The 26872-nt window shown below is 54.0% G+C and overlaps 2 protein-coding genes across 4 annotated transcripts in view; both read right to left on the reverse strand.

The window, feature by feature from the left end:
* ALDH4A1 (aldehyde dehydrogenase 4 family member A1) overlaps nucleotides 1-12547 on the reverse strand; it is a 29639-nt gene extending 17092 nt beyond the window's left edge. Inside the window, exon 1 of the mRNA XM_012754072.3 lies at nucleotides 12442-12547. Within this exon, the coding sequence (XP_012609526.3) occupies nucleotides 12442-12503 (62 nt within the window). The 5' untranslated portion in view covers nucleotides 12504-12547. The remainder of the gene's footprint in view (nucleotides 1-12441) is intronic.
* Nucleotides 12548-14120: 1573 nt separating this feature from the next.
* IFFO2 (intermediate filament family orphan 2) overlaps nucleotides 14121-26872 on the reverse strand; it is a 44967-nt gene continuing 32215 nt past the window's right edge. The window contains exons 4-10 of one of the 3 annotated variants that reach the window (XM_075994520.1): nucleotides 25853-25993; nucleotides 25278-25340; nucleotides 24383-24522; nucleotides 20554-20674; nucleotides 20348-20440; nucleotides 19352-19482; nucleotides 14121-18206 (exon numbers count right to left, since the gene is read on the reverse strand). In XM_075994520.1, coding sequence (XP_075850635.1) covers nucleotides 18101-18206; nucleotides 19352-19482; nucleotides 20348-20440; nucleotides 20554-20674; nucleotides 24383-24522; nucleotides 25278-25340; nucleotides 25853-25993 — 795 coding nt within the window. In that variant the 3' untranslated portion in view covers nucleotides 14121-18100. The remainder of the gene's footprint in view (nucleotides 18207-19351; nucleotides 19483-20347; nucleotides 20441-20553; nucleotides 20675-24382; nucleotides 24523-25277; nucleotides 25341-25852; nucleotides 25994-26872) is intronic. The other 2 variants (XM_075994525.1, XM_075994533.1) reach the window with 2 other exon arrangements.

A 26872-nucleotide genomic window follows, 5' to 3' on the forward strand; every position in this document is an offset into this window, starting at 1 on the left:
CATCCTCCCGCCCACCGTGGCATAGGATGGACATCCACAGTCGCCCCTTTAGAGAAACAGGTCATTTGGGTCCTAGGAGAATGACTAGTTTGAGATCAAGATTAGGAGAAATCTGTCTAATTGAGCCCAGAGAAACCCAGATATCGTCTCCCGGCAGGATGCTGTCGGACAAACCCTATTACAGGGCTCGGCTTTGGCCGGGTGAGTTGGGGAGGGTAAAGGCGCTGGAGTTTGCCCCCGATTGGATGCTGTCTGGAAGTGGGGCAATCGTGTGACCCAGCAAAAAGTACCAGTTCCTCCTTCAGCCAGAGAAGGGGTATCTGGTACTTTGCGGGTGGCACAGCGACCTTGCTTTTTGTCTGTGCGTAGACAAAATTATGAAAGGGGCTCACCGCGTCTTGTCTTATCAGGGTCTCAAGAGTGACGCAGTCTGACGCTGGTGTTCTGCGAGCTTGTTTGTGCCCCCCAGGAGAACAGAATGGCCTGAGCGGGCCCAGAGGAAACTGGGGGCTCAAAGACCCAGCCTGGGAGGCTAGAGGAAGGACACAAAATCGGGGGCCCTGGGGGCAGGCCCTCCGCTCATTCTACACGGGTGACTACAAGGGTGACCGAGGACCTACTGCATCTCTGACGCCCTCTAAGGCCCTGGAGACGCAGCAGTGACCAAGATAGCAAGGCCCCGGCTGCACCTGCTGACCTCCAGTGCTGCCACGGCCAGGAAATAAGCACAATAATGACACATGGTGACTCTGAAGATGAGTGACTAAGGGGAAGAGCAATCAGGGAGGGCCTCTCTGAGGAGGCAACCTCTGATGGAGACCCAAAAGAGGCTCAAGAGGCGATGGGCAGAGCAATGGACAGAGGGAAGAGCAGAGAGAGAGACTGGGCAACGCAACACCCTGATGGGCCAAGTGAGCACGTGGGACCTCCCCCTCCTCCCCCAGCCCACCCCACCCCTCCACACCCTTGCCCGCCCTTCCCTGAACCAAATGAAGAAAAGCAGGACCAGGGTAGACCTGGGCTCCAGTCTAGCTCTGCCTCCCACTAGCCACGTGACCTTGGGCAGGCCACTTGTCTCCGAGCCGGTTTCCCTGTGTCAAATGGTGACTTCCATCTTATGGGTTACTATGGAGATTTTATATGGATATAAAGCCACAGATGCACCCAATAAACTAAAGTCCACACTTCTTCCTTCCACTTACTGCCATGGAAAAGAACGGAGCGTCATGGGTCCCTCAGGAGGGGAGGGCAGTGTCAGATGTTTGGAAGTGCAAATTTAGGGCTGCCCAGCTAACAGCTGTTCAGGGCTTGATGCTCTAAATGGGGAGAAAGTATTTGAAAACTGGCAAATGGAGAACCTTAGAAAGCTGTAAAATCTCCTTCTGTGTGTTGTATGTCTGCATGTTCACGCGTGTCGTGTGTATGTGACATTTCACAATCAAAATATTAAAAAGCTCTAAATAATTGGCTCCAAAAAAGGCGCTTAAACCAAATATTTTACCAGAAAAATAGAAACTAGCAAGTGGTAGAAGGTTTGTGGAAGATTAATCTCATGAAAGGAATTTTATGTGTGATCAGGTTAGCTAAAATTTGAAGGGAATTATTTGTAAGTCTTTCTAAAATTTGAACATTAATATCCAAAGCATACTGAGGCGAGGCCAAAGTCTGGCTCCCTGTGTCAGAACAGGGTTTTCTCGAAGCATCGATCTGCTCTTTAATAGAAAACTGGAAGAGGTTATACAAGGCTTATGGAGGTCTTATCTTGTGTAGTCAAAGCTGACTGAGATTGGATGGATTTGTTTAAACAGTTTCATTAAAATTAGCTTTAGTGTCTTGATAAGACACTAATATAAAAGTAAAATTGGGCTTTCTTGTTTGAACAAGAATATCATGTTGTATCAATGAGAGACAGTAAAAGATTTGTTTACCTTTTGAGTAAACTGCCATAAAAGAGGGGAGGGGAGAGTTTGCCTCACCTGTCTTTATTAGATCTGTTCATTGGGAAACTGAGACTACACTCTAGCAAAGAGTAAAACTTTTTACTTTTTGAAATCTTTGAATTATCCATTTGGCTAAATGAATGACTAACATTGTACAGTGACCTGTGATTCTATTTTGATCATGTGTTTTAAATCCTTCTTATTTAATGAATGTATTTATTTATTTATTCATTTTTGAGACAGAGTCTCACTTTGTTGCCCAGGCTAGAGTGAGTGCCGTGGTGTCAGCCTAGCTCACAGCAACCTCAAACTCCTGGGCTCAAGCGATCCTCCTGCCTCAGCCTCCCGAGTAGCTGGGACTACAGGCATGCGCCACCATGCCCAGCTAATTTTTTCTATATATATATTAGTTGGCCAATTAATTTCTTTCCATTTATAGTAGAGACGGGGTCTCGCTCTTGCTCAGGCTGGTTTCGAACTCCTCACCTCGAGCAATCCGCCTGCCTCGGCCTCCCAGAGTGCTAGGATTACAGGCGTGAGCCACCGCACCCAGCCTGTATTTATTTATTTATGAGACAGAGTGTTACTCTGTCACCCAGGCTAGAGTACAGTGTCGTCATCATAGCTTACTGCAAATCTCAAACTCCTGGGATCCAGTAATTCTACTGCCTCAGCCTCCTAAGCAGCTGGCAGTCAGGTATGCACCACCATGCAGGGCTAATTTTTTTTTTTTCTAATTTTTGTAGAGACAGGGTGACTGGGTCTCACTCTTGCTCAGGCTGGTCTTGAACTCCTGGCCTCAAGCCATCCTCTCAATTCAGCCTCTCAGATTGCTAGGATTACAGGCTTGAGCAGGTGCACCTGACCTATTTTATTTTATTTTATTTTTTAGAGAAGGGATCTTATTATGTTACCTACCCAGGCTTGTCCTGAACTCCTGGGCTCAAGTGATCCTCCCACCTCAGCCTCCCAAGTAGCTGGGACTACAGGCGTGTACCACCACATGTGGGCACCTGGCTCTTTCTTAATTTAATATCAAGTGTTTTAAACCTTTACACGTTTATAAAACCAAATTCCAAATTCAGTCTTTTTGACCTCAAACTAACTTTCTGGACATTAGGGCCCCTGGAAGTTAGGCTTAATGTGTGCTAAAATCATATCAGAAGTATTGTCAAATGAGAAATAGTTTAATTTTCTTTGAGTTATATTTATATAAATGTGTTAATAATGTGTTCCAAAAATGAGATTCCCAAAATTCTGATGTCTTGATATATGTTATCAGTAATAATTATGATTATTATGTTATATTGCTATATGCCACAGATATAATTTCCTTCTCAACTGTGTCTTTAACCATGGCTACTCTAAGCCTTTTGTCATCCACAGACAATTATTGTTTTATTTTGATTCTTCTTGGAAAGTGGTTTATAATCAGCTGCAGTCCAAAATTTCCTGCTTTTTCAAGGAAATTCATGGAAAAGAACCCTGACAAGTGCTCTTGAATACAGATTTCTGAAAACTTTAAAAATCATACTTTGGACTAAGTAAAAACTTCCAGAACTCTAATAAAACAGAGGCATTCATGAAGATTGCTAACCCAGCATCAAGCAGAACAAAGATTAATTGCATGGGATTGAAGTGACAGAGGACTGAAATGATTTTTATGACTTTTTTTGTTTGCAACATTGCTGACCCTTTTTATTAATATATTCTGCTTCCCAGCGTCGAGAAAATTTATTTTTCTTTTTCAGCTAGTTGGAGCTTACAACAATTAGCTACAACATACTTTTGTGAGCAAAATTGAAACATCTGCCTTTCTCTCTATCTGATTTCTCCAAAATTTGGAGACTATTTGTGAGTATTCTTATTTTATGGCAATATATAGTTATCTGCATAAGTTCAATAAGCATATGTTTTCTTTTGTAACAGGACACACTGGTAATTTTACCAAGGCTTTTGTTAAAATAATATATTCTCAGATATGACCAGACTGCTCTGGGGAATTGATGCTGACTCTATAGAGCCGATAAAAAGCCCCTTGGAAAGAATAACCTGGTACTTTGTATACACAGTTTCCTTACAAGGTTCCTGACCTTGAGGTCAGTAAAGAATGTCACTTTCTATCAGGCCCAGGAAACTCAAAATATTTTGGGACTTTAGAAGAGATAAATTCACCCGGTTTGTACAGGTATTACAGCCACAATCTGATGCTGAATCCTTGGCTTGGCTTCTGAGCTTTGCAAGGTTTTTAAAAGCTTAATCCGAAATTCCTTGGGAAAAAGTTCCTGCAAAGCCAACTTAAAAAGAGCCTAGATGGGCCCATCACTATTCTTGCTGAGCTTTATGCAAATCATCAGGCCAAGTATAATAAGACTAAAACGTATTTTGCAAGTAAATTGGTCCTAGTAAGATTTATCTTTGTTAGAAACGGGGAACTGCAGAGAGAAAAACAATGTTTCAGAAGAAAACTATAGTATACTTGTGATTAGATTCCAGCTCCAACCATTGTTTTTGAGTTTTGAGCATTTAATTTTCCTACAATTTGCACTGAATCCTGAATTACCTCTTGGTTAAAACAAGTCTCTAAAGAAGGACCGGGTTTTAATTTTCCTCGTGATGTTTTTTGTTGACTCACCAGTGGAACAGGCTTTCTCCGCTCTGGCATACAAATGTTTTGATTAGCACCTGGATGTACATTATATTTCTGCTATGTCTCTCTGGTTTTACTTCTGAGAAAACTAAACTCAGGTATTCTGAAGACTAGAACTGATTCAAAAAGCAACAGCAGCTGTATAAACCAGGGACGTGACGAAGGTCTCATTTCTGCCACCCTGTGATGCCATCCAGTTTGGATCTGGGGACTCTTACAATCCCTGGCTGAGACGTATCCCCTCCCCTGTGCAGAACGGGAGCATCCAGGAATGAGCCTTCCTGGCTCAGCTCCAGAACATAAAAGGAGCCCAAAGCAAGTTGGGCTCTTGGGGGTGGGAGGCTTGTGATTAAAAACCAAAAGTGGAGCAGTCAGAGCTGTAAGAGGTTTGCAAAATTCGCCAGGCCCCGCGCCCTCGCCCAGGGCAATTGTTCAAAATCATTTTTGTTCCTCACTCCTGCCTCACCCATTCCTGTCACATCCCAGAATCTGCCATACAAAGAACAATGCAGAAGCAACCAATAGCTTATGTTACTTTAATGCAAAATTTTGGTAAGCGCTTTAGGAACTGCCTCTTCTTTTTCCTTAAAAAGAAGGAAACTGTAACTGGGAGAGTACTTCTGGGCAACGGAATTCCGAGTGGAATAAACTCCACACTTACAAGCACATTTGTTGAATCTCATTATTTAAGGTTGACGCTATGTCCCTTGCAAGGTCACCGGGAGGATTCCTGGGCTTTTCTGAGACAACTGTACAGGTGTCCCCAAATCTATTCCACTAGGCTGAGATTTCAGAGGCAAATGGGTTCCCAGATGCCCCCAAGGAGCACATTCTCTTATCACCAAATTCCACCCCCAGCTTAAACTGTAGTGACCACCAGCTCTCCTCTCCCGGCCCCCTCCCAGGAAAAGTCGGAGGCAGGAATCCTGCAGACCCCCGGCACCTTGCAAAGGCACTTTGCAGAGGACGAAGGCCCATGGTGGCCTCAGGATCACATGCCTCTGTGATTTTCTCTACCTGGCACAAGCCCCTGGTCCAACTGCCCACCCATCCGTGCAAGTGTGGGGCACAGAGACCAGTTCAAAGTTCAGCCTGAGTCAACTACAGCCAAAAATAACCCAGTTGGACTGCACTCCAACTTTTTCTGCTCAAACTTTTTTTGCTTGTGGACAATTTTGGGTTAACATGAGTACCCTTCCAGAAACTCAGAAGGCAGAGATGAATCATTCACAGGACTTAGGGCTGCTACGAGGACCTACGAGAACCTTCTAGGCAGGACCGCACTCCTCATCCATTCATGCAACCAGTTCTTGCAAGAACTGGGATCTGGGCCACAAATGCCACGCACCGTTTTACCTCCCGCAGTGGGCAGTGCCAGGGCTGCACAGGGCTGTGGGCCAGCCAACCCAACCCAGATGGGAAAACCTCAGTAATCCACCCAGGTCACTCCCTCCCTCGGCCTCCATCCCGTCCAAGGTACTGGTCACTTTCACCTGGTTATTGCAACACCAGTCCTGCCCCCGTCTCCAAGCCACTCATGTCCACACCGAAAACCAAGTTATATTTTAACATGAAAATCTGATCATCAGAGAGCGCAAGAGTGCTCAGCTCAAAACTGCTCAGTGGCTTCTCATTCCTTCTAAAATAAAAAATCAAAAAAAAAAAAAAAATTAAATAAAAAATCAGAATCCTTAATGAGGCTTCCAGCCTCATTCCCCACCACCCCATCCCATCTGCTGCAACCCAGCCACCCTGGTCTTTTCTGGGGTCTCCTCCGCTAACCTCGCACACCCTGAATGGGGCTCCTATCAGATCAGCTCATAGTCCTACACTTTTCTCGAAGCACCGGTGAAAGTGCTCGTCACAGAGCTGTGACTGGCCATCTGTGCTTCAGCCAGGCACAAGCTCCACGCAGCGCGACCGTCCGCTGCATTCCCCACCGGACACCCGCGCCCCGCACACTGCCCGGCTCGCGGTAAGCACTTGAGAAACACCTTTGAAAAAATCAAGGCACAAGCTATGTAAGAGGTGACACCAGGCCCCCAAGACTGAACTCTGAGGCCAGTCGTCTTCTGCTAACACCTGAGGCTGGACACAGTTCCCTCGGGTTCCTGCGTGGCTGGGTGGCCAAGGCAAGGAGAAATAGAAAGGAAATCAGCTTGCTTTGCTCAGCCTCCTGGGCTTCCCGCTGTTATCTGAGGCCGATAAGGCTAATCCGCCTTATCACTGAGATAAGGGCAAAGGCAGGGAAGCAGAGAAAGTGCAGGTCCCAGCTCACCGCCAGGAGGTGAGGAAAGGCCTGAAGCCCAGGATGAGCTGCCTCAGTTACTGCCCCTTTGTGGGCGCTGACATGCCCATCGGAGCATTCGGATTTCAGGATTTGAAATTAGGGATGCTCAACTAACTGGATCTGCAAATGTCCCCAAATCTGAAAAAATCCAAAATCCTAAATACTTCTGGTGCCAAGCACCTTGCACAAGGGACACTCAACCTGCAGTACAACAGCTATTTGACAGAGGAGGTTCAGAGAGACCTTGGTACTCGCTCCTGGCTCAGGGTCACAGCTCACAGGTGACAGAGCAGGGTTCCAGCCCAGGTCTTCCTTACTCAGGACACGCACACTCTAGCTGAAGCACCTGGAACATCTCAGAGGCCCACGATCAGACGGGGCTGATGGGACAGGCCAGTCCTCCTCACCACACAGCTAGAACCACAGTTCCCACCCGGGCAAAGAGGCTGCCCTGATATGGGCAGTGACCTACCCAAGGTCCCTTGGCTGCCCGATGGCACTGCAGCTCAGCCCAGGGGTCTTTCTACTCCAGGCCCTGGGCTCTGCCAGGAAAGGTCCGAGGGGTTCGGAGCCCCTAAGAGCAGGAGTCTCCCCCAGGCCCTGGAGTGAGCAGGGTCAGCCCCAACGGGAGAGTTTTGCATCTGGGGTAACTAATTAGGATAAAGAGAAGGGACTGAGGACACATGAGTTCCATACCTCCCGCTCTGCCACCATCCTTGCTGCTGGGACCCTCCTGTCTCGATATTCCTGATAAAGGTTGATCACCCAGGGCAGCCCATGGTGTAGGGGACCGTGACAATAGTCACAGTAACACTTACTGAGCATTCCAGGTGCTGAGCACACTTGGAAGTGCTTTTCATGTATGAAACATTGAATCCCCAAGACAACCCTATGAGGTGACTACTATTGTCATCTTTATTTTCAACATGAGAACATGAGACAGCACAGAGAGGGTGAGTTACCTGCCCAGGGCCACAGAGCTGCCAAGAGATGCAGCCAGGACCCAAGCCCTGCTGTGTTCTGGGCCATTCCAACAGCAACTGTTCAATCCCACCTGTACGTCAAGCCAGGTGAGGGCACAGGAGGCAGAGTGCTCCCAAGGGTTCCAGCGCCAAATGCTGCCTCAGTGGTGACTTTAACAATGTTAGAAGTATTAGGACAATTGTAGGTTCTATTTATTCTTCCTCTCAAACACTTACAGAGCCCACATTAGGTACCAGGTACCCTGCAAGCTATTGGTCACATGATCGCTAACCCTGGCAACCACCTGCTACATGGCTGTTGACATGATCACCCCCATTTTGCAGATGAGGACATCGAAGGGCCAAAGCAGAACTGCCCCACCAAGGCCACAAAGCGCTGGCTGAGTATGGGTCTGCTGAGGTGGCCAGAAGGAGGGCATTCCAGGCCAAAGACACTGCCCCAGCCACTGCTTGGTGGAGTTTGAGAACAGAGTATGGAATAGTAGGAAGTGCCAGCTCCCTGCCCAGGGCAACATGTGCCCATCCAAGGGCTGGGCAGGCTGGGAAAAGCACTGGGTGGTTTTGATATTTTGAAAGTTAAACAGGCTGGGCGTAGTGCCCCACGCCTGTTATCCCAGCACTTAGGGAGGCCAAGGCAGGAGCATGACTTGAGGCCAGGAGTTCCAAAACAGCCTGGGCAACATAGTGAAACAGTATCTCTACAAAAAAATAGAAAAGTTAGTCGGGCATGGTGGCCTGCACCTGTAGTCCCAGCTACTCAGGAGACTGAGTCAGGAGGATCGCTTGAGCCCCGGAGTTTGAGGTTGCAGTGAGCTATCTATGATCATGCCACTGTACCCCAGCCTGGGTGATAAAGCAAGACACTACCTCAAAAAAAGGAAAGAAAAGAAAAGAAAATTAAACAGGCAGATTTAAATAGAGAAGAGTCCAGAATCACCAAGGATAACCGCAGGGCACAGGGCAGTGGCCACTTCAGGCCACAGACCCTCTGATGTCAGGTGGGCTGAGTAGGAGTCACCTCTGGGTTTAGTAGGAGGACAAGTAAGGGGCAGAAATTAACATTTATTGTAGGCCTACTATGTGCCTGGGCTCGCTTGTTTATTGTTAAATTTACATACAAATCTGTATCCTGTTTCCAAAGAGAACTTGCAGAGAGTTGTGAGGACGCAGATGGTAACCTTAGTAGACAAAAGAGCAGGAAGTCAGGGTTGAAGGAGGAAGGAAGGAGCCAGTCAGTTGGGAAGCCTGGTTTTCACTAGCTTGAGGTCTTGACTAGTTTCCCTTAATTTCCATGGACCTGAGTTGTTTAATCTGTGAAATGGGAAGAGTAACACCTACATTATAGGTTGCTGTGGAGCTAAGTAAAATATCTGCATATTGGGCACGGTAGCTCAAGCCTGTAATCCTAGCACTCTGGGAGGCTGAGGAGGGCGGATCGCTCAAGGTCAGGAGTTCGAAACCAGCCTGAGCAAGAGCGAGACCCCCGTCTCTACTAAAAATAGAAAGAAATTAGCCAGACAACTAAAAATATATAGAAAAAATAAGACAGGCATGATGGCACATGTCTGTAGTCCCAGCTACTCGGAAGGCTGAGGTAGAAGGATTGCTTGAGCCCAGGAGTTTGAGGTTGCTGTGAGCTACGCTGACGTCATGGCACTCTAGCCCAGGCAACAGAGTGAGACTCTGTCACAAAAAATAATAATAATAAAATAATAATAATCTGCATAAAAGGCAAACAGTAGCCATTGTCAGCAGCCGCCATCCCTGGGCCCATCCAGGAAGGCCACATGTTCGTGGGGTCTGTCTGGAGACTGCAACCAGTGAGAAACACCTGTTGACAAGGAAGGGCTCACATGCTAAGTCCACTCAGGCACCAAAGGTTTGCCAAGGGCTTACCAGGTGTCAAACACAGTTCTAGGTCCTGGGAACATGCAGTAAGGCAGACAAGTCCACGATGGGAGAAAACAAGCTACAAAAACTATTTGCAGACAAACCTGTTTTTATGTCGCTTTTTTAAGCACATATATCCATGGAAAGTGAAAAGCAAATCAAAATCAAAACGTTGACCATGGTTACCTCTGTGTGGTGAAATTACAGGTGACTTTTGCATTCTGTTTTGCTTTATCTGTACCTTTTACAATGGACGTGTGTTAATTTATTAAAAACAAAACACACTATCAAGGATATTTTAAAAAACAGGTTGAGATTCCTGGCACTCCAGGCAACAAAGGAAATGCTAAGGACATACCCACGCCGTCCCTCAAAAGCAGTTTTTCTTGGCACCAGAGTTTGACACGTAAAACACCAAGAGGGATTACTACAAATGCCCTACAACTGTCTCTGCACAAATGCAGACATGGCACGCCACAGGCATGTCTTAAATCTTTGTCAAATAAATGAACAAGCGACCAAATACCAAATAGCAAAGCTGTTCTCCTGGACCTAGAGCAATGACTCTCACCTGGTGGGGGGTGGGTAATTTGGCCCCCAAGTGACATCCAGCAGTATCTGGAGGTTATTTTTTAATTGTAATGACTGGGGCTGCTACTGGCATCCGGTGGATAAAGGCGGACAAAGGGATGCTGCTAAACACTCTACAGTACACAGGGCAGACCCCAAAACAACAACAACCTGGCCCCACATGTTAATAGTGCTGAGGTTGAGAAATCCTGTCCAGGGCATCGGGCCAGCTGCTGCATCAGAAGAAGTAACCCGAGCCGGGAACTGGTTACAAAATGCTCTCTCTCCTGTCTCAACTCAGGAGGCCTCATTATTAAGAGCATGAATCTGGAGTCAGACCAACTGTAATTTTACTCCTACATGTGCCTTAACTGGCAGATAGATTCCCATCTGTAAAACGGGGATAGTAATACAGTGCTGATCGGCACGGTGTTGGCCCCAGGACACTTGATTGCTTGGTAATTACTGTTACTATGGGCTTTTCATTTAGAATATGGATTCCTTTCTATGGGATATTAGAGTTTTTTTAATGTCTAAGCATTTCTCCTCCCCCATGAAGCTGAAAACTCTTCAAAGGCCCCACCCACATGTCAATTCCCTGGGTATCCTTCACCTTCAGTGTGTTTTAGCAGAGCACCAGCTCATGGCGGGTTCCGTAAAGATGGGAATCTACAAAGTGGCCCCACCTCCCTGGGGCTTCCGTCTGGAGTATGAGAAAGGTGGTCTCAGAGTGCAGGGAGACGCCTGCAAATGCAATCACACTGAGGGTGTGGAAAGGTGGCCCCTGATCTCAGCCTGGGAAGAGGAACCCTTCTGGCCCATGTCCTCTTCCTGTGCCCTTTCCTACTCCCTCCTGCCCAGAGGACATAGAGCAGTGTTGAAATTCACCTGTGCTCAAAGCACCCCCGTGACATCCCTGGCAGGGGAGGGTGACAAGGGTTGGAGAGAGACACTGATTAACTCAGAAAGGGCGCACAGCTCAGCAGGGGACATATACCAATTCACAGCCATACAAGGGTCAGGCAAACAACTCAAAAGTATGGGGTGGGGGTGGACCCCCCACACACACCTGCAGGGAGGTGGGGGGGAGGCTCTGAAAGGGAAGCCAATATAAACACTGAGGACAGCCCCACCAGACTCTGAGCCCCTCCAAGGCAGGGTCTGTGCCCTTTCTACCTCCCCCACCTAGCCCAGAGCAGGGAGGGCTCTGAAAACATGTGCAATTGAGTGGGCAAAGGTCCGGGAACCCACCTTCACAGAGTCAAGATCTGCAAACCTGAGTCTGAAGGGCAGCTCCGCCTGGGAACTGCTCCTCGGTCTCTTCGTTATTTGGAATAGTATCTACCTCACAGGGCTGAGAAGTTTAAATAAAAGTGAGAATGATGATCACGACAATAATAATAACCGGGCACCCACTGCCTGTGTACCAGGCACTGTTCAGTGCACTTTCCATGTATTAACTCATTTAATCCTCACGGTAAGACGCATGCCAAGAGCCCAGCATAGCATTTGGCACATTATAAGCACCCCATAAACATTAATATCCCACCTACCAGAAGAAAGAAAGGAGTCTCTCTTTTCTGCCCAACATTTAACTTAAAAAAAAAAAAAAGGAAAGCATAAAAGAGGCAGAAATCCCAGCAGAAAGAGAAGAGGATTCGGGGAATTCTGGGCCGGGGTCCTGCGCGTGAGACGAGGGCTGTAGGCGAGGTGTGGCGTGCCAAAAGCAGCGTCCCTCAGGGGAAGCCAGCCAACTCCGACAGTCCGGTCCCAGGAGGAGGAGAGTGAACACGAGGGCTCGCTCGGGGCGTGGGACCCGGCAGCGCCCGGAGCAGCCCACCCGGGCCCGGGACTCGGGAAGGAGGGTCCCCTCGCTCCAGGCAGGCGACTCCCGAGCGAGGCGGGGCGGGGTGCCAACGGATCTCGGCGGGAGAAAGGCCCGGCGGAGGCCGGGGGGTGCAGGAAGGAGCGACCCGGCGGAGGGGCGCCCCAGGGGAACCCGGCGGGGACCGGAGCAGCCCGGGGGTCGCGCCGGGAGGGAGTGCGGCGCCCAGCGGCGCCCCGGCTCCCGGGCCGGCAGGTGCACGCTCCGGCCGCCCCGGCCCGGCGCTCACTCACCCGGCTCCCCTCCAGGGCCGGGCCGGCAGGGCCCGGCGCAGCGCGGACCAAGGCAGCGGCATCGCGAGCTCGCGGCGGGGATGTTGGCTAGAGCGTCGGCCGGGCGCGGCAGGAGGACGGCGCCGCCCCGCCCCGAGCGCACCACCTCGACGGGCGGGGGGGGACGCATCGGCTCAGCTGCCCTCCGAGCTGGAGACCAGCCAGAGCCCCTCCACATTTACCTCTCATAAATAAACCTCTACCCCTGTCGGAAAGATGGAGGCGTCGCGTAACACAGGACAAAGGAAACCCGAAAGTCAAGTCCTAAAATATTGGCGTGTCCCCCTCCTCTCTTTATGGTACAACCCAGGGTGGGAGAGGGCGTGAACCTCGTCAACCAATCAGGTCGACACATGGAAGCTCCTGAGCCAATCAGCGGGGCGGTCAGGTTGCTGCCTTTCTAGGCCCGAGAGAGAGGAGCCGAAAGAGCCAATGAGAGCGCCGGGATGCGGCCGGCCCTGCGCGCGCCAGGTGCGGCGGCTGCGGGACCGCCGGGCTGGGGACCTGCCCCCGCCAGGCTCCGCGCCCCCGCGGGCCACGCCGCGGCCGAGCCCCGTCCCGCCTCTGCCGAGGGCCCGGGCCGCGCAGCCTCCCTCCACCGCCGGGCCTGGCGCGGGCCCGCTCCCCGGCCTGCCCGTCGGCGGGTTTCCGTCCGCACGAGCACAGCGCGAGCCGCCCGTGCTTGGCTTCTCCTGCAAAGCCTCTGGCCGAGAAACCGGTTGTTCCTGAGCCGACCCTCCCCCCTCCCTCCGTGTGAAAATTTCAGTTTTCTCTGCGAGCAGTTGTTTGCTTTGGTGAACACGCGAGCGTCATCGAAAATCGTGGATCCTTAGGTCTTCTCTGATGAGGAGGGTCTCGGGGGACACAGTTTGCTCCCAAAGTGCTATTTATTATGGGTTTTCTCGCGCTCTGGTCCAATTTGTACTTCCTCTAGCAGCGTGAGCCTGGCACCTGCTCGGGAGGCAGGTTCTGCTGCGGATTCCAGTTCCTCCATAAGACACTGGGCACATGACATAACTTCTCTGGCCTCAGTTTCCTCATCTGTAAAATGGAGGTAATAACAACCCGCCTCAGAACGCCCCCATCATCTCAGGCCACTCCTTTTCCTCTAGATTACACCATTTAAGACAGGAAAGGGAAACTGTGCAAGTGCAAGACCTAGAAATGGCAAAACAAAAACTGGAATTAATGGTGGCTGTTGGTCTTCATCTTTGAAGAAGACCCTGGTCAGGTGGGCTCAGTTCACACTAGGGCAATGTTGTCCAGAGTGTGGCATTAACAAGAAGAACTAGAACACTGGACGGTATCAAACCCAGAGCCCTGGGAGGTGGCCCCTCGTAGGCTTGGTGGAGAGGATTGGGAAATGGGGGCTCTGTTGTGGTTACAAGGGCCCCAATTCCAAACCAGGCCATGCCTGGCTCTCTCTTCCCCTTTGGTCAAATGTGTGTAATAATTCCTGCTTTATCTTCTTCCAAAGACTTTATTGTGAGATGCGAATGTAACAGGTGACGTGAAATTTCCCTGTGTTATCACTAATTAGCTAAAGAGTTTATTATAGTGTTTATATGGTCCCCAGTCCTCTTACCCCTCCCCTGGCACCAGGTTCATCCTCAATTTAAAAAAAAAAAAAAAAACACCTTCAATTCTAAGACATTTCACTTTATTGAAAAGAAGCCAATATACAGGATATAAAGGGCATGATATTTACAACAGTACAGTAAACAGGTTGGTTTCCGGTAGGATCAGTAGTCTCAGTGAGTATAAACCCCGCTTCGCGGTGATGCTAGACTCAGCTGGCAGACAAACGGCAACAGTAGGGTGGGATGGAACCATGGGATATAAAGTCTCCCTGGATGGGGCTAAAAATCAGGTAGATGCTAAAATGTCCACAGAGGGGTCTTGTGGGGAGGAGGGCTTTGCCTCATTTCTTTGAGGGCTTGGGAGGGAGGGGCGTGGTGAGGGATTTGCCCAAGACGAACACGCAGCCCACCCTGGGCCCGGGAAAGATTCTCTTCCAGGGAGAATCTGGCTTTACATGTACCCTCTCCGCCACCTCCAGACTCCTCACCTGAGCAGAGTATCCCTCTAGAGTGGGAGTCCGGTGTCTCACGGGGGGAGGACCCGACAGCCCCATTGCCACCCGCACGCTGCTGCACCTCAACCCTCTCCCAACACAGCGGAGTTGGAAACGGATTTTGGTGGCAGACCAGAGTTACAGTAACGAATTAGAGCCCACCCTCTGCAGCAGAGCTTCCCCTGCCTCACGCCCCCGTTCCCTCCCCACGGCCACCCCAATTCTGAATTCCCCACTGCCCAGCTGCCCCCACAAGTGCCCCTCCAAGACTCCCAAGGAGCTGAGGTGTCAGGGGAGACGGCAATGGGGTGACGTGGGACCTACGCTCTGCAGAAGCTGCTCACGGGTGTGGATGCCCAGAAGTGCGGACGGAAGACGAGGCGGGGGAAGGGTACCGATTATATTCAACCCTGTGGCAACATGCACCCTATCTTGCCCACGGGAAAACGCTGGGCCCCCACAACTGCCTACCCTAGATTTAAAAAACCTTGCCTTTCATAAAAATAGATGAGAGTCTCTTGCTTTATAAATAGATTACATTTAGCTTAAGTTACACCTTATATTATCCCCTACCCTGCCCCTCTCCTCCCATCCCAAGCCAGAGTGGTTTGCTTCCCCCTGGGTCCTCTGAGCTCCGCCACAGAGCCAGGCCGTGGTGGCCTGGTGCTTCAGAGACCTCAGGACACACCGCCACAGGAAAACCAAATATGTGTGCGTGCCCACAGCATCTTTCCCTGCTCAGAGTCCCAGAGGAGTGACTGTAGGTGTGAATTTCACAGCGAACCAGGCAGCCAAAAGGACGCTGCTCTCCCTGCCCCTCCGCAATCCTCTGTATAAAACCCCCAAAAGTAGGAGAGTGAGAGACGACAGCACAGGAGAAGCCCATCTGAGAACACTTCTAAAATACCAATGTCAATATGACACTGGGCTTAGATATAGAAAATGAAAATCAAGTATTTACAGCTTTACAAAGGACGGACCAATTGGTCCCAGCTAGGCCCGGCGCTAGCCCAGCAAGCGTTGGGGTCTTTCTTGGCAAGCTGTGGGCTCGCGGCAAAGGGACGGGCAGGGCCCGCTGGCCACTCCCTGGAAAAATCACATGGTGGGGACACAGGCAGCCAGGCCAGACCCAGGAACCAGCCCAGGGGGCAGGCCGGTCAACCCGTGCTCTCCTGCCCCAACCGCCCGCCCCAAGTCCTTGCTCCCAAGCGGAGGGCAGACACTGCAAGCCAGCGCTCCCAGGCCAGCGTCTCTCTCTGGCTCCTGCCGCTTCCAAACTCCCCAGGCAAATTCAGAGCACCCTCATGCCCAAAGACAAATGACCTATGTATACAGTGGGGGAAACAAAAATAATACCACCAGACACCAATCACCATGGTAACCTTGGTTACCCTCAAACTCTTAGCACTGCTGCCTCACTGTCTTAACTCTAAAGATATGTCTGTCACCCTCCCGCCACCCTGAGGAACCGCCCAGGGCCAGCTTCCACCCCGCCCCCCCTCCCAAACCACACGCAGTTCCACGCCGCCCTCCGCCCTGGACAGAGGGACCCACGGGGCGGACAGTCTCCTGCCCTCGTGGAAACGGAAAACCTTTTCAGCAGCTGAGGTCCAAGCCCAACTGGCTCTGTTAACCTTTGGTTCAAATAAAAATAATAAAACAACAATAACAATAAAAACCAGGTACGTTTGAACCCTGTAACCTTCAGAACAAGGGTCAGTGAGGAGGAGAGAAAGGAGCTGTCTCTCCTCCCAAACCACTGTCCCTCCAAGTACCTGCCAAAAGGGACTGTTTGGCTAACAAGGGGCGCTGACCATGGAAGCCTCCCAGCCAGGCTGCCACAGGGGACCCATGGGATGTTCCCCCAACAAAATAAAGGAAAAAACTCATGATGAAGGCCACCAAATTGATAAATTACATCACACACAGCCACTAACACATTCTCACTTTCTCTCACTATACATATATGTGAGTCTTATGTACAGTATTTTTAAGACCGTAAAACAGGTGGGGGAAACGGAAGAGAGAGAAGGCCCTTAAAGGTCCGTGGTGCCCTGGGGAGACCAGGATCCCACTCAAGCCCAGGGCCCCTTCCTCGGCCTGGGGAAGAGGCAGTGGTGGGTAGCCAGTTCTGGTCCTTGGGCACATTTTGCTCCTGTGACCACCAGAGGGAGCTCCTGGGCCAACAAAAAATAATGACTATCAGCCATTCGCAGTGGGCACTGCAGTGGGCACGAAACATCTAAAAAATAATAAGAAAGCAAAGCCTGCTCAGCTGGCTCCAAGCTGAGATTTGGTGGGTGGTCTCCACACAGCGCCCTGCAACTCGGGCCCACTCAAGCCCTGGGGAGATACTGGCTCAGATTAACTCCCCAGCCGGTCAGTGGAGTGGATTATGCAGAGAGGACTGTCCCCGACCGAGCGCCCTTCTCCTCCCTCCCCACCCTTGCCGACGCCTCCTTCCTGCCAGTGGCCGGACAGTGGGGCAGTGGAGAACCCGGCCAGCCCCGGCCCAAGGCCAGGGGAAGGGAGCAAAGACCAGGCCTGGCCCCTTCAGACTTTCTCACAGAGAAATCACAGATCTAGAACCCCGTACTGCTGGCTGGAGGGAAGAGCATCGAGTCACCAGGGCAAAAAAGACCCCCACCCCCAACCCGAACCCACAGAGGCCCCAGCGAGAACAAGCAGTTGGGGGGGCGGTGAGTGCCCACCCTCAGAGCTTTGAGAGAGACCCCCCCAAACCTGGGCCCCCTCCCAGCCCTGGAGGGAAACCGGGAGCCTGGGGGAGGGCCCGCCTTCCACCACGGTAAGGCAAGCTGCTTTTTTTTTGTTTTGTTTTTTGCATAGTAGTTTAAACACAGTGAGGCTCCACCTTCCCCTCACAGTGCCTTGTCCCCCACTTTGCCACTTGATCCCAAAAGAAAATAAAAATTCGTCTTCCTTCCCTTCCTTCCGCCTTTCTCTCTTTCAGGGATGGAGAAAATCTGGGACATCCCCCCACCCAGGCCTGGGAAGGTCACAGGGGCAAACAGCCCCTTCCCAGGGGGAGGTGACCACCCCCAGCCCCAGGTCAGTCCTGGTGGCCGCAGAGGAAGGGAGGGCACCGCTCTCCGCCAATCAGAGGAGCAGGCGGGAGGGTAGACAACCGCGTCACACCTCGCCTGGCCCCGGCCCTCACCTTAGAGTTTTGTATAAAAACACCTGCTAGGAATAATTCTTTGGAGCTCAAAGTGGCTCAGCTTAAGGGAGAAGGCACCGTTAACACTGCATCGTCCAGACAGAAGTCTGCATTTGTGATGTGGAGAACAATAGAAATTGACAGCACCATTCCTCGGGTGGGTGGGTGGGTGGGTGGAGAAGGGTCCGTCGGTGGAGGGGGTGGAAGGAAGGAAGGAAGCAGCGGTCCCTCGGGGCCTCCAGAGAAGGGAGGGCGTGGGAAGTCCGTGTGGGGAGGCCTGGAGCCCCGCTCCGAGGAGCCTTCCTGGCCCCGTGGGCAGGGGGCTAGGGGACCTGTCACCAAGGCCGCCGGGCGCGGGGCCTCGGTCATCAGCTGACCATGGGCTCCACGTCTGCCTCCCGCTCGAACTCGTCCTGGATCTCGTCTGTGCTTCCTGAGTCGCTGCTGGCCACGGAGCTGGGGGACGGTGAGTTCCTGGAAGGCACAGGAGGACGAGGGACGCTCAGAGAACAGCCCGGGCCCCAGAGGGGTCAAGGAGCAGGAAGGCTGAGCCACTCCTGTCACAGCCACCCTCAAGGGTGTCCCCACCCTGAGATCCTGCCCTCCCTCGGCTTCCCTTAGAATCCTTTAGGCTCACGGGTTGAACGTGGCCCTCCAGACCCCCTGGGACTCCTGCCCCAGCCTCTAATTGGTCTGGGTGTGTTGGCCTCGCTAGACAGAAAGTCCCCGGGGAGCCGAGATCACAGACCCTGCTTGGTTCTGACCCTCGGATCACCTAACACAGGTCTGGACACAGAGGGGGTGCTCAGAGAACCCCACATGACTCGGTGCTCAAAGGGAGGCCCCACGGGTGGTGGAATGAAGGCCGGGCTGGAATTCTCGCCCTATCTGGGATGAGCCGGGATGGAGGCCTCGGGCAAGTGTTTAACCTGCCTGAGAGCGTCTGCTTCTCCACCTGAATGGGGGAGTGGCAACAGCAGGTTCTGGGGGGTTGGTGAGCTAAAGGGACGGCTGGCCAGGCCGAGCCGCATGCACTGCCACCCACCGAGCTGCCCGCCTCACGTGCAGGCCTAGACCCGACCAGAGGAGCGGTTCCAACCAACGCACGTATCTGTGCTCCATGCCAAGCATGCTCCTGCACTATCTCATTTTGTTATCGGCAGGTCTGTCCCCCGGTAAGGCTGTGCGTGCCCTGAAGGCAGGGGCCCTGTCTGTCCTGTGTCCTGCCTGGGGCGTGTCAGTTTCCTGGGGACAGGCCCTGGTTGGATGGAGGGAAAGGAAGGGGAATCTCTTCCTCCAAATAGGGGGCCTCCTCGGCAGCAGTGGGGAGCTATGCCCTGCCCACCCCCTCCGCCCTCAGGGCAGCAGAAAGTGGGGTGTGAGCTCCATGAGGGCAGGGGGGCCCCGTGACCTTGCACAGAGCAGTATCTGCTGAACTGGGGGCTCGGGGGCAGCACTGTGGTGGGAGTTACAGGAGCTTAGATAGGTAAGTCATCTAGCACATAGTAGGCGTGCTAATATTCAATGGATGGATGGACAGATGGGCTGGGAAGATGAGACGTGGCCAGCCTGCAGGCTGCGGCCCCAGACGTTCCCCTCCCAGCAGGACAGGCGGGTACCTGTCTGCGGAGCCTTTGATGAGCCGGCGGCAGGTCTCCATCTGCACGTCCAGGCCGCGCTTCATGCTGCACATCTCCATGTACTCGTGCAGGTGCCGGTTCATGTCGCTCTTGGCCGTGGCCAGCTCCAGCTGGGGGGACGACGGGCAGTGAGGATGAGGGCTAGTGACCCTCGGGGCAGAATCCCCAGCAGCCTCCCTCCCCGATGCCTCGGTGGGGGCACCGTCCAGGCCGCCCTCTGCTCTCTGCACACTGGTCCTTCCCCTCTAGAACTGCCGCTGGCCCGCGAGGAACGGTTGCTTAGCAACCCCAGAGGCAGCCTGCCCTGATCAAGCCAGCAGTTTTGATAACTCCACCCCACGCAGCATGCCTGGGCTCCTTTATGAGAACTCGATTAGAAAAATCCTCAAGTCCCTTCCATGTTTCTAACCCTCTCCTCCGTCACATGATCCTTCCTCTGGTGAAGGTGCCGGGCTTCCCTTTCTCCTGCGCGTAGCAGCAGGAACTAACTCTGCACAAGTGGTCATGTGCATGGCCCCTGGGGCCGGAGAGCAATGGACCTGAATGCTGCCTTTCCACTGTGAGGCCTCGGGCAAGTCACTCGGTCTCTTTTAACCTCCTCTCCCCCTCTGTAAAATGGGCGCATAGTCCCTGCTGCATAGGGTGGAGGTCGGGATACTAGGAGGGTATACTCAGCGTCTAGTGTCACTCAGTGTCACACAAATGTCAGCTCAGGTTATTATGGGATCGTCATTTCAGCTGAATAATTTTTTTAAAAAGCTCTCTGGGGCAGGCAGGGATCACTATGCCCATTTTACAGACTAGGAAACTAAGGCCCTAAGAAGGATGTGCCTCGCCCAGTGCTAGGCGTGGAATTGGCAGGCCTCCTGACTCCTGATTCTGTGCCCTGCCCGTGTGGTCATGTGATTTCCAGGGGTCTCGACCTCGTGGACCTCAAGAGAGCCTTGCTCGTGGGCTCACGGCCCAAGTGCTCACCTCGATTTGACCTATCGTTTCCTGGTACTCTTTGTCTCTCGTCTTGAAGAAGGATTCAGTCTCATGGATCAAGTTGCCCAAGTTTTCCTCTTGCTGGGGAGACAGAACACAGGGACAATTTAGCTGGGTGGTGGGGGCTGCAGGGAAGGAACGGGGAGAGGAGATAGTTGAAAGGAGCTGCCCCCAGGCCGCAGCCCGGGGCTCACCTCGCCCTGCAGGTCGATGCTTGGGTTGCAGTTGGTGAAATCCTCCCAGAGCAGCAGCGTGTCCTCGTTCTCCTCCCACGTCAGGCTGTCACAGTCGTCGTCAAAGTCAAAGGTCTCCCGCCTGTGGGGGTGACACCAGAGGGCATGACGGAACAGAACCTGGACTCCAGGGGTCCATACAGGGGACAGGGGACCTATAAGGCTGCCCTCCAAAAAGACAGGGGTGGTAGCCAAAGGGGACATTCACCTTATCCAAAAGGAGTTAAACTCTTTTAAAATGCAAAATGCATTATTAGTACAATTTAAAAGATGCATTTTTAAAGACTCCAGGCTTTCAATAATGAGGACTAAAGATATGTTCCTCCCAAGTCCAATTTTGGCGACTCCCCTCCTTCATTTTAACAGCTATTTCTTGAGCCCCTACTTTAAGCGAGACAATTTATAATCATCTTCTCCACAACTCGGCAAGGTTGGTCTTATTTTTCCCATTTTACAGATGAAGACATTGCGGCTCAGAAAGGATAACTCACTTGTCCAAAGCCACACAGGCAGCATGTGGCAGAAACGGGGCCAGCTCTTTCTGTTTCCCAAAGCCTTTCCCTGCCCATCGAGACAGCGCCAAGCACCCACTGTGTGCTGGGCACTGAGCGTACATTAAAATGCAACCCTGTCCACCCTCCAAACAATCCTACGAAGTGAGGACTTTACAGGTGAGGAAACTGAGGCTCAGAGGGATCAGGTGGCCTTCTAGATGGATGCATGCCATTAACTGGATTTGAACCCAGAGCCTGTGGGATTTCAGGGCCTCCCTGTTGGCTAGAACTGGAAGTAGGGTGACCTACCATCCAGGTGTGCCCAGGACCAAGGGTTTCCCAAGATGCACTGGTCACCCCAACTCAGGGAGACCTGAAGATCATGCCATCCCACGTACCCATTATACAAATGGAAAGACTGAGTCTGGAGGAGTTAACTCACTTGGCCCAGTGAACCAGAGAGGCATGGGCGGGCGTGGATCCTGTCTCCAGACTCCCGCCACGGCCTCTCCCCACCGCCTACAATCCTCCCCTCAACTCCCTCCTGGATGCCCCCGGGCATGGCTTCCAACCACCGGACAACAGACTGGATGGGGGCCATCGGGCAGGGCCTTAGAAGAAACACGTGCTGGGGGCCCACAGGAGACCGGCGGCCGGGCGCCCGGCTGGCGCAGTTCCTGCCAGCGCCTGCAGGTGGCCCAGCGAGTCCAGGGAGCGGCGCTGGGGCCGGGACCTGGCGGCAGTGCTGGTCATCGCGCTGTGTCCCCCACTGTGACCGCACTTCCTCCCCAGCTCCGGGACCTGAGGGAACCCTAGCTGAGGGACAGGAAGCCAGGAAGGACGGAAGGCGGACTAGGGAAGGGACTTGGAAGAGGCACGCCCCCACCCCGCCTGTCCTCCCCTTCTCCTTGGTCGGAAGCCCAAGCATCCGATTTGAATCAAAACAACACACAGCCCTGACACGGGGGCATTATTCCAAGACTTCACTAGAACTGGCCTGGGGCAACCTGGCTCGGGTCCTGGCCCCGGGAGATGTCAGGGGGAGAGGGCCAGGGCCCCGCCCAGGGTGGGGTCCTCCCGCGTGGCCTTGCCCCAACTGCAGGATGGGGTGGGGGATCACAGTCATCAGAGGATTCTTTTTCTTTTCAATTTAGCAACTTTACAATCAGATCAATCTAAGGTGATACCGAACCCGGCTCAGATCTGTCACCACTCAGGTGCCCATTTCTGCAGCATGTTCGCGCCTGACTGCTCTGAATGCTCTTTCTGCACACAGCAGCCTTCGCCAGGAGAGCCCTGCACTCGGGCCTCAGGATGTGGCCCTTTGCAGCTCACCCCATTCCTGGTCAGCCTAACGGATCCCCTGGGGAGTTTATAAAAAACGAGGACAGCGATTTCCTCAGATAAACCCTTTCATGCAACCAAACGAGCCCAGCCTGAGGTTTCTGGTGCATTCGATGCCGTCTTAGGCTCAGAAATGTCCAGGGCAACATTCAGAAAACCTAAACCCAACCACTGCTTCTTTTCAAAAGCCCCTCTTGTCAGCAATAGATGAGAATATGACATTTGGGGGGCAATGTCAAAAGATGAATTGAGAGCCTAGGGGGTCTCCTGGTCACCCTCAGATAGCAAACCCCCAAAATGCAGCCCCCACCTCAGTTCTGTCCCTAGGGATGGCAGGTTCAGGGGAGTATCGGGCAAAGGAACTCCCATCCCTGGTGGGTTCCGACCCCTGCTCCCACCTCCTTGGCTCCCTGTGCATGGCCTGGTGAAGGGACCAGGGTGGGGACAGTGACGCAGTGGAGGAGAAGAGGGAACTCCCTTCCACGCATGAGCACAGCCCGTGCAGGGGACCCAGCCCTGGACCATGAGCAGAGAGCCTGGGTCTGTCCCAAGGCCTTGCCGTCCCCTCTCCGAGCCTGTTTCCTCATCTGGACGACCGAGGGGCTGGGTGGGGCGATCTCTAGACTAAGCGGTGCTGAGCCAGCCTCAGAGCTTTGCAGGATGGGTAGGAGGGGCCCCTGTCCCAGCTTCTGAAGCAAGTACAATGTCAGGGGCACCTGCTAAAAGGAGCACGCCCTCTCTGGAGGGGTTCTGGGAGGTTCTGGGACTGCCCATCAGAGCCAAGAGCTCGAACCTAGCCTTGCTATTAGAATTCAGGCCACGGGGAAGGGACAACAGCCAGAAAGCTTGCTCAGCCCTGGGGCTCTGGTGCCGGGGGTGTGGTGAGGTGGGAGGGGAAGGGTGCACAGGAGGAGGCAGACCTCAGAGACCAAGTCCCAGCCCTGCTCTTCAACTCAGGGCCCTTAGGCAAGTCATGCAGCAGCTGCAGCTGCACCTGTCCCCACCCCTCCCCGTCCCACATTAGGGCACTGTGGATTAAAGGTGGATCTGGATCGAGATTATGGCACTGACCTGCCAAGGCCATGATGCCACCCCTGCCCCAGGCCAGCCACACCCAGTGAGGGACTGGCACGCCAGCCCTCCGTAGGGGTGGATGAGGGGAGCTCTGACTGGGGGCATTTGCTGATCTCCCACAGTGGCAAATTGAAGCTACTGATGTGCCGTCACTGAACCTGGGGTGGGCAGACAGGCACCCCAGCAGCTTCAAGAGCTGGCACCAGCCGGCCCTGGCCACCACTTGTCTATACCCAGCCCAGACTCTGCCATTACCCCCAGCGGCTGAGTGGCCTTGACCAAGTCACTTCTCCTCTCAGAAGCTCAGTTTCCCCATCTACAGAAGAGCAGTGATCCCCCCACTCCCAGGATGAGTGTCTGGAGCCAGCGAAGTGACGTTTGTGACACACCCCGGGTGCGAATGGCAGGAGCCTTTCCTATGACGCGTGTGGTCAGCTCCAAGGGACCTAGTGCCACCCAAGGGACACTAGCGGGGGTGGGTCCGTCTCAGGTCTGATCAAGGATAGTCCACGGGTAAGACCCCTGCTGCCACTGCCCCTTCTGAGTCATGACGTTATCAGACAGACACTTCTACAGGTGACCAGGCGGGGACAGCCTGGCCCCTGCATCTCACGAGCAAGAACAGCCCCCTCCCCAGCTGAAGCGACTCCCTCCTGCCAGCCCCGTTCTGGGGAATCTTTGCAAAGGAAAGGGAAGAGAAAGGCAGACAGGCAACAGAAAGCCTGTTCCGATCCGGCAGCCACCGTCCTGCCCAAGAGAACCTGCAAATGGGAAACTTCCCAAATCGTCACTGTTGAAAATGAATCCAAATCCTTCCAGAACATTGTGCTACTGGCTACCCGCAGCCCAGGCCCCCAGCGTGCCACGGGGATACTCACAGCTGGTTGAACATGCGTTTCATCTCGTCCGTGATGTTCATGGAGCCGACCTCTTCATCCGAGAACCGGTTCACCTCTCCGTCCTGCTCGGAGATGTCATCATCGGAAGCCACCTTGCGCTCTTTCTTTTTGGGGACCACCTGAACCAGAAAGGAGGCGATCAGGGTGGCCGGAGGGCTCGGCGGGGAGGGAGGGAGGGTGGGGGGCGGACTGGGAGGGAGCTGGCATCCACGGGATGGATGAGCGTGGTGGGGCCAGCCCCTGCCGGGCGAGATGCACAGGTCCTCTACGAAGCAGGCGGCGTTAGCGGGAAGCATGAGGGGGACACATGCAGGTGAGGACACGGACAGCCCTGGACCCTTCCCTGCCCTGGGCGGCCTGGTGCTTGGGCCACTCAGCTCGCCCTTCACCAGAGAAGCAGCCCCATGACGTGGGGAGAGGAGCAGGCCGGACCAGGGCACAGAGGCACCTGGGAAGTCTCAGAGCCAGCCAGAGAGACAGAGAACCCCGACAAGGGCCAGAATGGCTCCATGCTGCCCAGAGCCCTCCTGCTCACATGCAAAGGCCACGGAGGGCAGCCCGAGGTTCAGGAAGCTTCCACGCCCAGCAGACAAGACACGAGCAAACGGCGGCTGCGTTGGTGCCCCCCCTTCCCAGCACAGGGGCAGCAAGAAGGCACGGCGGCGGAGCGAGGGCCCCTAGGAGGCCCCGATCTGGCCCGGCTACGTCCAGAGTCACACACATGAAGCCACAACACACCGTTTTGCCCTGGGCTCAAGCAAAAGCCAAAACACAACCCCGAACTCAAGAAGCAGCCTTTGGAGAATGACATGTGCCTCAATCGGCCGCACTACGCCCCAGGCCCTCTCCGGAGGACAGCCCCACTGGCGCTAACCTGATCGCCGTCTCGCGGGGGCACCCACACTTGCACGTTAGGCCGGGGGGGCAGCGAGAGCCTCTTCGGGGGGGAATGAGACATAGTCAGAGGCCAACAGCTCCTCTGGTTTCGAGGCCCACCTGCCAGGGCTCAGGCCAGCTCCCCCAGTTCTCCCCACAGCCTGGCCAGGGCTCCCAGCCGTGGGGACGGTGCCCAGTGCCGGCACCCGGAGGGAGGGGCCGGAATCGGGGCGGTGGACACGGTGCGGCCGGCGGACCCAGCCCTGCCGGGTCAGACCCGGGCTCTGGCCCAGCTCCGCGGCTGCCTTCCTGAGCACGTCACAGCACCCCCAGGCCCTGGGCCCCGCGGCCACAGGAGGAAGCAGTCGGGCCTGATGGCGGAGTCGGACGCGCCTACAAGTCCATGAATCCCTGACTCTACGCTGTCCTGGGGAGGCTCGGGGGCAGTGCCACCTCTCGGGGAAGGGGAGTGAGTGGGGTGTCGAGGGAACTCGGGCTGCCAGGCAGGGTGGAGGCCAGGGCAGCTCTAGGGAGGAGAGGCGGGCGGCTGGTGAGCGGGGTGGCCCTAGTCACCTGGAAGATCTTGGACACGTCTTCCGAGTTCCGCTGCTGCGCGACATCGCACAGCTTGGCCGTGATATCGATTCGGCGGCAGATGTCCATGTCCACCTTCATGGCCTTTTCTTGGATCTTTGTGTCCAGGTCTGTCATGGGCTGCGGGGAGATCAGCAGGGGTTACGTGAGCGAGGGGCGGAGCGAGCCCGGGGGCGGGGCGGAGAGGCGGGGACCCCTAGGTGTTGGCAGGGGCTCGGGCTTTTCCTGGGAGTGGAGGGCTGTGTCCGCGCTGCTCCGGAAGGGGACGGGGTGGGGGCCTGGGGGTCGGGGCTCCGGCGCCCGCCTGGTGGACAATGTGAGACCGTGCGTGCTGGTCTCCCTAAGGGCTGGAGGGCATCTTCTCGGGGTGAGTGTTCGCTTTGTTAGAGCAAAGAAAAAAGAAAGACAGCCCCTGCTGCTGAAAGACATCCATCCGTTCTTCTCCCACCGACAGCCCCACCTGTCCCCAGCTGTCCCCACACAGCAGCGCCTGCCGAGGCGGCTCTCTCTCCTGGGTCGCACTGCCCACTGCTCAAAGGCGGCAGGACACCCGAGTCCCCAGCAGCAAGGAGGCCTTTGCTGCCAACAGCTCCCCCCACCCACGCTGACTCCAAGGGGCCCCCAGTTGTCCGAAGGACAAGCACATCGGCCTTTCCTGACTTGGCAATGCAACCCCGCCGGGGCTGCCGGGCCCGGGCGCCTCTCAGGCCGGCACTGACCAGACCGCACAGGCCCTGACCCGCCAGCGTGCCCCGTGCCCAGACACACACCGAGGCCTGCCCTCCTCGCGCCAGCCGGGAAGGAGTCGGAGCAAACACACACAGACCTGGGGGGCCCGGGACGGCGGGATGGGTTAAGCGGCAGATTAATGCATCTCTACTCAGACCGAGGAAGCAGGTGGAGGGGAGGGGCGCCTGGTCTCCGATGCACCTGTCATCCTCACGGTCAAACGCAGCCAGCCAGGACTCTAACTAGAAGCCAGCTCAGAGCCTCGGAGTG

The sequence above is a fragment of the Microcebus murinus genome, chromosome 2 (genome assembly GCF_040939455.1).
Source record: "Microcebus murinus isolate Inina chromosome 2, M.murinus_Inina_mat1.0, whole genome shotgun sequence".
NCBI classification, from domain to species: domain Eukaryota; kingdom Metazoa; phylum Chordata; class Mammalia; order Primates; family Cheirogaleidae; genus Microcebus; species Microcebus murinus.